The 10583-nt window shown below is 34.9% G+C and overlaps 1 protein-coding gene across 1 annotated transcript; it reads left to right on the top strand.

Annotated features, from left to right (window-relative positions):
• The first annotated feature begins 602 nt into the window (after window positions 1-602).
• LOC144575184 (putative disease resistance protein RGA3) lies at window positions 603-6180 on the top strand. The gene is made up of 2 exons (XM_078325302.1): window positions 603-1646; window positions 4093-6180. The coding sequence occupies exons 1-2, from the start codon at window positions 603-605 to the stop codon at window positions 6178-6180; spliced, it is 3132 nt and encodes a 1043-aa protein (XP_078181428.1).
• Window positions 6181-10583: the final 4403 nt, after the last annotated feature.

Raw genomic sequence — 10583 nt, 5'->3', positions numbered from 1 at the left:
CGGCACGTGAAAAGTTAACTTAATCACGGCACGATACGGCTCGAGACCAAAGTCACGGCACGGTACGACACGTTTTTTTCCACTCTAGATGGACCATAATAGGATCATAATTGCCCACCAAGCTTATGGGCTGATGCTGATGTGTATTGGTTGGTAACTAAATATGGCCCAAATCTGTGAATGGGCCTCAGCTGTAATGCAACTAATCCATTTTGGAGATTCTTTATTAACCGTGCGTGCCAATTCGTATCGTGCTTCCACAACTGAAGAAACGATGACGAGACAAAGTCAATGTTTTATTGCTTATGCCAAAATAAAAAATGAAAGTCAATGCACTCTGATCATTGATTTTTTCTTCAGAAACATATTGGAAGTTCTTTTCTGTTTAGAACCTGCCAATATTACGTGCTTCCCATTTCCATCTCTCCCAAAAGTCAATCTCGCTATATCATCAATCTCTCTTAATCAATTTCCCCGTTTATACAACCACCAAAGAAAACTTAATACAATCTCTCCCTTCTACATCTCTCTTAATCTATCTCTATCTCCTTCTGTCTCTTTTCTCGCACTATTTGTCCATCAACTACCAAATTAAAGTAACAATGATCTTGGTTGACTTTCTGCCTAAATTTGGCGGCATTCTCTTAGAGATGGGGATCGAAGAAGTGGGCCAGCTGTTTGGTGTTCCCAATGAGATTAAAAGGCTCTCCGGCATGGTTGGCCGGATTCAAAGTGTCCTTGTTGATGCTGAGCAGAGGCAGATGGAAAAGGTTGCCATCAAGCGCTGGGTCATGGAGCTGAAAGATGTCATGTACGACGCTGAAGATATTGTTGACCTTTACCAGATGAAGGCCAAGAAGGGTCGTGTCGGGTCGAGATCCTCTTCCTCCTCTTCAGATGCCAATTGGTGGTCTGGTATTATTGCTGGTGTAAACAATATTCTATCTGATCACCACATTGCCAGCAAAATAAAAGCACTCCGTTGCAGAATGGATGATATTATGAAGGACTTGCCCCTCTTGGGTCTTGTTGAAAATAGAGGTGCCTCTAGTGAAGCTCGACAGGTCGCCTCCAATTTAAGCCGTAAAACCCATCCAGTTGTTGTTCTGTCCGATTTAGTTGGAGAAACAATTGAAGAAGATGCAGATGAACTAGTCAAGTTGCTAACCAAAGATGCAACTGAAGAGCAAGGGAATATTGCAATTGTTGCGATTGAGGGGATGGGAGGGATCGGAAAGACCACTCTAGCTAAAAAGGTGTTCAATGATCCGAGAATTCAAGAGGATTTTGATCATCTAATTTGGGTTTGTGTTTCAAAAGAAATTAAACAAGTAGATGTGCTGAAAAATGTGATTAGGGAGATTGGAGGTGATTGTGGTGCGGCGGAGGAAATATCGGAGTTAATACCCAGGCTTGTTGAATTTATCCGTGGAAAGAAGTTTTTCATGGTTCTAGACGATATATGGCGTGAGAGCGAGGGAGATTGGTATGGTCTGCTGCGTGACCCAATGACAAAAGGAGCCCGCGGGAGCAGAATTCTCATCACTACACGAGATGGCGGGGTTGCTATGGGCATGAGAGCAATTCATACTCACAAGGTTAACAGATTATCAGATGATGACGGCTGGTCCTTGCTTATCAAACAGGTTAGGCCTTATAATTAACCACTTGAAAACTCAGTTTCACTTGGTTACATGTTTAAATTTTATGATACAATTAAAACTTCCCATTTTATTTCCTGAAGTAATTTAACTGTTTTTTTTTTGTCACAATTTTTGGTCAGAGCCGAATTAAGTGTAGATTATTCCCACCAATATTTTTGGTCACAATTTAAGTGTAGATTATTCCCACCAATATTCACAATTTTTGGTCAGAGCCGAATTAGTATCTACACTTGAAGAGAGCTGGGAATCAGCCAAGAAATTCATATTACTCATAGCTACTATTTGTATATACCACTAATTTTTTGAAAAAGAAAAGAGGGTCTAGCCCTCATTCCATTGATCATTTTGTAGTTATAAAGGGGTTGTAACTGTAAAGGATAAATCAATGTTAATGCTCAAGACTTTGTAAATAATTTTCTTATATCAATGAAATTGTCAGATAGCATTTTGCTCCCTGGTCTTAAAAAAAATGTTGCTCAAGACTATTAAGCATAGTAAAAAAAAGAAAAAAGAAATAACAAAAATAGAGAGGCAAAAATAGAAAATAAATAAATAAATAATAAAAATATTATCCTAATATAGTAACATCTCAACATTTTTCTCAATCGCGTGATGATGAGCTGTACCTCTATTGGGTTTCAATCTGTGTCATGAGCTCAAGCAGGTTATGTTTTTCTGAAAATTTTGTTACAACGTTCTCTCCATATAATAAATCTTATGTCATAACCTGTAGTGCCTCAGTTAGTCACACCCGACATCATTAACTAGCTACTCAATCTAGCTAACTGACATTAGATAGGCAATAGCAATATTTCAACACACCATATATATACACATCATTAGAGGGGTTTCACAAACTCAAAATCCTATAAACCTAACAAAACCAGCGTCTGGAGCTAAGTTCAAACCCTCCTCAATTGCAGTAACATGAAAACCCTAAGTGCTCATTGAGTGAGGCTATGGTAGTATGCATAACGCATATTGGTTCGCGCTATGGACTTAAATTTTCAGTTTGAAAGTCTTAACGGTTGATCTGAACCATTTAACATGATCTCCATATGAATATACAATTGTAAACTAAATTTTACATTTTCTTAGAATTTTATACTATTTTTTAGATGGGTTGAAAATTACTTGATCTGAATATTGTAGACCATCCAAATACAGTGATTTTCTACCCATCTAAAAAAATAGTAATTTTTTTAAAAAAATGTAAAGTTTAGTTTAGAAGTATATATTCATTTTGAGACAATGTTGAACAGTTTGGATGACCTATAGTACTTTGAAAACAAAAATATTGATCCGTAATAAGGACCAATCCACGCTATGCATAGTACCATAGCCTCACTCATGCTCATTTATTACAATTATACTCATCAACATAGCAACTAGGTTTGTAAGTCTAAGTACTCTTTCACCACAAGATTCATTCATGCCATTATAGAGGTACCACGAGAACACTCTCTTCAACTCTTTCCTCTAAGGTCAATTTTCTCAAAGGAGAAGCACACCGAATGGGAATCATGTTATTGGTCATGTGTTATGCCACTCTCTTCCTTCAAACAGCCTGTGCCTGTCCAATAATCCATCAAATTTGACATAAATATTAATTGAAGTCAAAGATAACATTAAGTTTAACACCAATGTTAGGGACAATTTTAGCACAGAAACATAAACAAATAACTTAGAGATTGATTGTATTACAAAGAAATTGATAAAACTATATCAATTTGAATTCCTTGTTACTCTCTGTATACATTATTAGGCAAGAATTGTCCAATGTGTGTGCTTTGTTGAGATTGGTAGGCTGTTTATTTTTTTTTAGATATTTGCTTACTGAATACTAAAGTAATAAATATTGGAGAACTTAAAGAGAGCAACAAAGTTTGGTACAGGGGTGAAAAGTGATTCAAATCTGATTCAAACTTATACCATTTGTTCTAATGAAACTGTAAATGCTGGGATGTATGGTTTCTGACTTACGGTAACCTTGACAATTACCTTTTTTTTTCCTCGGCTACTGAGACGGCTATGAAACAAGCATTTATTTCAAGTGCTCAAATCACCTCAGGTTTTCATCTCCTTAGGTTAGAAGGTTTTAAACAATGTTATCCAAAGTAACACACTCTGATTCATTGAAAATCAAGATTATCCATATTTTCATCTTATTTCGACACGTACATAAATTTGGTTAATACGTACATTCATGGCATTGTTTCATTAGCTTTTTTTTTTTTTTCTTTTCTAATTTTGAACTACATTTGAGAGAACAATTGCTCTTTTGTTGCAGGCCTAGGCCAAAATATAATGTTTTATTGTGATACAATATTTACATAGAGTAAATATACTACAACACATCGCGCAAATTTTGGAAGACTTGAATTGAAACATGGAAGTTCCTAACTTCATGTGTATAATTTTTTGACAGGTAGTCCCAAATGGGGATAGGAAAGAGATTCACGATCTCAAGGATATTGGGATGCAAATTGTTAAGAAATGCAATGGTTTGCCTCTTGCCATTAAAAGCATAGGTGGTGTGCTTTGCATGAAGGGCCAAACAAGAATCGAATGGCAAGCAGTTCTAGAAAGCAATATGTGGTCCATCGATGGACTGCCAGGAGATGTCCATCGGGCATTCTACTTGAGCTACGATGACCTTTCATCGCCTCTGAAGCAGTGCTTCATCTTTTGCTCCCTTTTTCCTGAAGATTATTTGTTTCTTAAATCAAAATTAATCTATCTCTGGCTAGCAGAAGGATTTTTAGAAGCTGATAAGAGAGATTTTAGGGAGTTGGGTAATAAGTACTACACTGAATTACTATTGCGAAATCTTTTGGAAGTTACCGGCAACAACTATGAGCAAGGAAAGTGCAAAATGCATGACATTTTGTGGTCTTTTGCCCGCCAATTAGGAAAAGACGAGAACTATGCATTTTTGGAGGGACAAGCTCTATCCAGGTGCGAGAGTTCACTGAAAGTACGTAGATTAACAATAGAAGGAAATGCGATGAATACTGAAGTAATTAAAAAACAAAAAGGGTTGAGAACATTGTTGCTACATTTTAAACCTGAAATTGCACTTGATAATCTATGCAAAGCCTTTTCGATCCTTCGCATCTTAGACCTCAGTTGCTTCAATTTCTCAAACCTACCAGATTCTTTGTGTGACCTCGTGCATCTGAGATACTTGGATGTCCGTATGTCAAAAATAACAAATCTTCCGAATTCCATTGGAAATCTCAAATATCTAGTATATTTGAATCTTGAAAATTGTAAAGATTTGTCACATGTCCCTGATAGTATCATGAATCTACAAGAACTAAGTTACCTTAATACTTACAATTCAGGAGTTGATGGACTCCCAACAGGTTTGAATAAACTTGAACAACTCATTGAATTATACGGATTTAAGCCATACCAAAACAGTTTGAAGGGATTTAGTACCCTAAATGAGTTAAAAACTCTATCAAAGCTGCTTATTCTTAATTTATGCAGCTTAGAGAGAGTATCTATTGGGAACATGGCAAAAATGGCAAACCTTCAAAACAAAGATCGCTTACAAAAATTAAAATTATTATACACATCATTGAGTTGGAAAGATCAAGTTTCACAAACATATGATAAGAAGAGAAAAACAGAGGGAGTTTTAAATGAGCTTTGTCCTCCACGTTCCATAGAATTTCTTCATATTGTAAATTACTTTGGTAGTTATCTTCCTAATTGGCTAAATTTGGGGGCAACCCTTCCAAACTTGAGACATCTTCAACTAAAAAATTGTGCATGCTTTCAGGAGCTTGCACCCCTAGGCCAGCTCCCCAAATTGGACTTGCTTCAAATAAAAGGTGCATATTCAGTAGTGACTGTGGGAAAAGAGTTCATGCACGGAAATATCAAAAGCAGAAATAGAATAGTTCATGCCATACCGGCATTTCCCAAACTAAATATACTAGAATTTGATGGGATGCTCAACTGGAAAAATTGGCAGTGGAATAAGGAACAACCAGCCATGCCCAAGCTGAAGAAATTATGTATTAGAGCTTGTCCCCAGTTGATATCTCTTCCGGAGGGTCTTTTGCTCCATGCAACTTCTTTGGAGTACCTAGAAATAATGGGTGCTGATAAGTTGAATACCATAGAGAACTTTCCATCCATCAACCGTATTCGTGTTATTAGAAATCCAATCTTGAAAATTATTTCAAATTTACCTAGAATCTCATATATTGTAATTAAAGAATGCCCAAATCTAAAAACTTTGGAGAACCTTAATGCTATACAGACGGTGGCATTAACTGATTATAAAATGGAAAAGCTACCAGATTACTTGAGGATGATAATGCCACAGAGGCTAACAATCAGGTGTAGTGAGGACTTACTACTGCAGATTGCAAGTCAAGGACAAAGTGGTTTTCAGTGGAACAAATTCAAGCACATTCCAAAGGTGACATCTACTCACAAGGCGAATCATTCTATGCTACTTATCAGAAGGCACCATACAGTTTGTTCTCCACTAATATAAGCACAAGGTCAGTAAGATATTTAATTACTTTATAAGTACAAAATTCATATGTGCAACCGAAATAGTAGCATACAAGTACGGTCCAGAGTGAGGTTTTTTAGAAGTTTGTTCTTCTCTGTTTTTGGCCCCTTTCGCTTTCTTATGATTCCTGATTTAACTGATTTCAAAACATAATAACATGCAATAGAAATTTCTGCCAGACTTCATCCAAAGGGTTTTGTGTTTGTGCATTCTTGTTTTTTAATTAACAAAGTAACAAAAATGATACTGTTCAATACTTAACTGAGAGTTTCGTCTTTCTAAGCACCTTACTTGATAACAATCTGTATCAATGTAAAACAAATATGGCACAGAATATTTATTTTCAATATGCAAGTCAAAACAGATTGATATGAACTTGCATGATATTGTTGGTAGGCATCATATATTGCATTCATATAATTTATGGATTTTACAGATTTATGATCTAGACGTGTTTTCATCCGTAATGAAGCAAGCCCAGGATGTTAGTTTTAAATTTCAACACCTAATAGTCAATTTAGGCATTGAACAATAGTTTTTTTTTTTATTAAAAAGGCGCCAGAACCATTTCATTTCAAAACCGAGTTAAGTTACAAAAACCACAGAGTTCGCAGGCCTACATAAAAGCCTGAAATGAAATCTTCTCCTAACAACCTCATAGTTTTCTAAGTCTAAGAAATAAAGTCAGTACAACTAGGCATCAAAACCACTCGCAGGTGGTGCAAAATATTACTTTTGTAATCTTATAGGAAACTAAAGATAACACTGGAAGAGATGTAAACAAAAGCTTCATGGTGAGGATGCTTAATCTTCATCTTCATCATCATCAGAAATGATGATCATCTGACCTTTCTCAGCTGGATCCCATGTTTGGAGGCGAATGAGAGATGTGTCAGGTGGCATCCAGTTAGCCAGTTCAGTAGTATCAACTCCAAGACCTGATCAATATAACATTGTACTTAAAATTGAGAGAATAATAGATTTCTGGCTATCACAATTGTGGTGATAAAAACAAATTATGTTCCTTTGTTTCCAAATAGTTCAGGCTAGTGCACTAAAGGTAGTAAGGAAATAGGGTGTCAATGGGTACGATACGGGTCGGGTGAAGACATTTTCATACTCATACCCATTAAAATTGACTTTACTCATACTCTACTCATACCCATTAAAAATTGATCTTACTCTATCCTAGCCTTACCCGTTAATATTATCGGGTAACGAAACAGTAGTGGGTAAATAACATATAATATTAATATAATAATTAGTTTTATTATATTTTACAAATTAAACATAAAAAACTCATTCATTTCATATATATATAATTGCATTTCTAATAAAAAAAATAAATAAATGTGCAATCAATTCAAACTAAATTGTTTCTTATAGAGAAAAAAATTCAAAAACACGAATATATATTCAAGTGGTTTGGAAATTGAATTGAATATATATATTTAGATTTTATAATTACCCTATAAGGTAATGGGTATGAAATAGTCATTACCCATACCCTTACCCATTTAGTTAACGAAAAAAAGTTCTTACCCATACCCATACCTGTCTTATCGAATACAATACGGGTGGGGTAAACAGCTAAAAATGTACCATTGACACCCCTATAAGGAAACATTGTTGTTTTTTCCATGTCAAAGTAAAATCAAATTGCATAATATCATCCACACTAGCTATTCCAAGAACTAATGTGGTTTTGATATTCTCTATAACCCAGAACCATATATGTCTGACTAATCTGCATTATACAAACAAGTGATTAGTAGTTTCATGATTATTACAAAAGTGACATTTAGGGGATCCAGTCCATCCTTTTCTGATTAGTTTAGTTTTGGTAAGTATTCTATCATGTGTCAAGACTCAAGAGCCACATAAAAATTATGATTTTTGGTGGTAATTTAGACTCCCACCATATCAAACTATGGTCTTGATTAACTCCTCTAAAGTTCAAAAAAAAGATAGAGGGATTTGACTGTAAAATTGCCATGAGATTCCCTGTTCCAATATTGTAATATTTATCATTTTGGTCAGAGGGGACAAAATTGGATATCACTTGCTGTAATTGCTGCCATTCTTGTAAGTCTATGCCTGTCAATGTCCTTCTGAAAGTTAAAGCTGTCCCATTTGATTCCACAACCTCTTGTAACCCAATATAGACAGCAGTACACTTTGTATAAATATGGGTAGAAAGTAGCCAAGGAGCAGTTACCAAACCATACATCAAACCAAAACCTAACCTGACTTTGTGACCCAAGGGTGTATGTTAAGCTATTATCCAAAATAGGTTGTAGGATTGAACAATAGTTGGGATGCATGGATTCTGATTTGTGACCAAAACATGTTATTGGTATTGTTTAATTATTACCATGCTTTCGTTCTTTTTAAGCTATATATATCACTTAAATTGGGATTATCTAGATGTTTTAATGTATGTATAAAGTTCCAATAAACAAATAGATATATTCGACGAAGAAAAAACAGAAGAGATTAAGAAGTTCATGGATTTAATGCATACTATATAACAAGTTTTGGTACTATAAAGCTGATTTATCTTTTCCTGTTTGTGCTTTGTAGATTTAGCAACTAGTCAAGGTTGGGATGTGCAAAAGAGCAGTGTTGAGGACAAAATAAAACATTGGGAAGAGAATTTCTGAGATGGGTGTTTTATATTTTCTATTTTCTACCTACTTTGGTTATGCTTGTTTATTTGTGGTTTTTTGTCCTTGATTGTATACCTTCCAATTGTTTTTCATTTTTTTTTTCCTTTTTTTGTATGGTAAAAAAGCAGATAGTTATGAACTCCTGCTTGTATTTTCATATTTTTTATATAGCAAGGGTGGCTATCTATAGCACCTGGTAGTTATTTTTTGTTTTGGTAATTGATGAATTTAATTTCTTTCTCAACAATGGATACAAGCAAATGGAATTTCTTTTTTTCTCTCATTGTTGGCACATGAGATGCACTTGTATGGAGAATTTAATTGCAATTGGTATTTTATCAAGCTCATGATGCTTAGAAATTCCAAACAAGATCGTTAAACTGACACTCATGCTTAGAAAATTGAATCTTGCTTTGAACTCAAATAAAATATCCTTCAAACAATGGAGTTCTTCCAAAACAGGGTTTTGGATGACGTAAGCGAGGACCTTGGTGGCCTCGGTGCTGACGTGTCCAACCCCCTCCAAGCTGAGGTCTGTCAAAACTCGAAACCAAGTATGCATGAGAAAACAATGAATTGAAAACCATGAAATTAGAAGGACATGTCAATGAGCTGGGGAAAAGTTGGCGATTATAGGTCGAGCGCTCTATAAATTGGGTTTGAGCTATGATTGAACAAATCAATCCAGTTGGTGTTGGTGAGTCACAACAATTCACAATGGGCAGCTAAAGATTGACAATGTGCAGCCGTGTCAGCTAAAGATTTTGCCCTGTTTCAGAATTGACAAATTATACTCTATTTATAACAAAAAAAACTTTGAAGAATATATTTTCAAAGAATTACAAAACTAGTGTGATTTATCAAAGAAATTATGGATGCGGATGGTTCATTTGCGGGCTTTGGACACTGAACAGAACCATTACTTAATTATTCAAAGAAGTAATTAAGCAGCTGAATAAGACCTGCTATCTCCAAAAAAACAAAAAACTCGAACATATGTAAGTTTTTTACTGACATGTTTATAACTTATCTTCAAGGCCAACTTCAGATATTTGAGTGTGACCTCGACTGATTAAAAGGTGACTCGAAGGCCTAAAGAATTCTTCAAGGGCTTGTGACCAGAACCTGGTTCTGATACGGAACCGTAATCAGAAAAATTATAACTTGCCAAGAATGATTTTTATCAAGATTAATTTAGTATTTTTGAGGAATAACAAACTTAGAGATAGATTACTAAAAATGTTAATAAAAACATTGTTTGTAGACTATTTTGACTATTTTCTGAACTCAAATTAGTGCAAGCAGATTGAGGGAATATATCAATTATATGAAATTATTAGTAAGCATTGTGTATTACATTATTGTAATTATATGAAATTATTAGTAAGCATTGTGTATTACATTATTGTACTGCTCGGGTTTTACAGATTTCAGGTGCCATATATGTTTGCTACCATAACTAATCAACCCGGCTCATATATAGTACGTAGTTTCAAATTTCAACACCCTTAACAGGTAAATTTAGAGATTAACTAGTAGATGTAAATTCATGCCATATTCTGGATGCATGTATTATTCCAAGGAAACCATTTAATTATTCTATAATATATTTTCACCATTGTCTTGTGTTATGAAATTAGGATTATCTAAAGCTGCGTAGTGTAAATATAAAGTTCCAGCAAAGAAATAATAATGATGTAAGAAACAGAAAAG

Source organism: Carex rostrata, chromosome 23 (assembly GCF_964058835.1).
Source record: "Carex rostrata chromosome 23, lpCarRost1.2, whole genome shotgun sequence".
Classification (NCBI taxonomy): Eukaryota; Viridiplantae; Streptophyta; class Magnoliopsida; order Poales; family Cyperaceae; genus Carex; species Carex rostrata.
The sequence above is the reverse complement of the archived record's forward strand: the minus strand, read 5'-3'. Positions and strand labels throughout refer to the sequence as shown.

Excerpts from the sequence above, each read along its gene's own strand:
- LOC144575184 (XM_078325302.1), top strand. The coding sequence starts at position 603 with ATGATCTTGGTTGACTTTCTGCCTAAATTTGGCGGCATTCTCTTAGAG. Across the intron at positions 1,647-4,092 it reads GGTCCTTGCTTATCAAACAG|GTAGTCCCAAATGGGGATAG; the intron begins GTTAGGCCTTAT and ends ATTTTTTGACAG.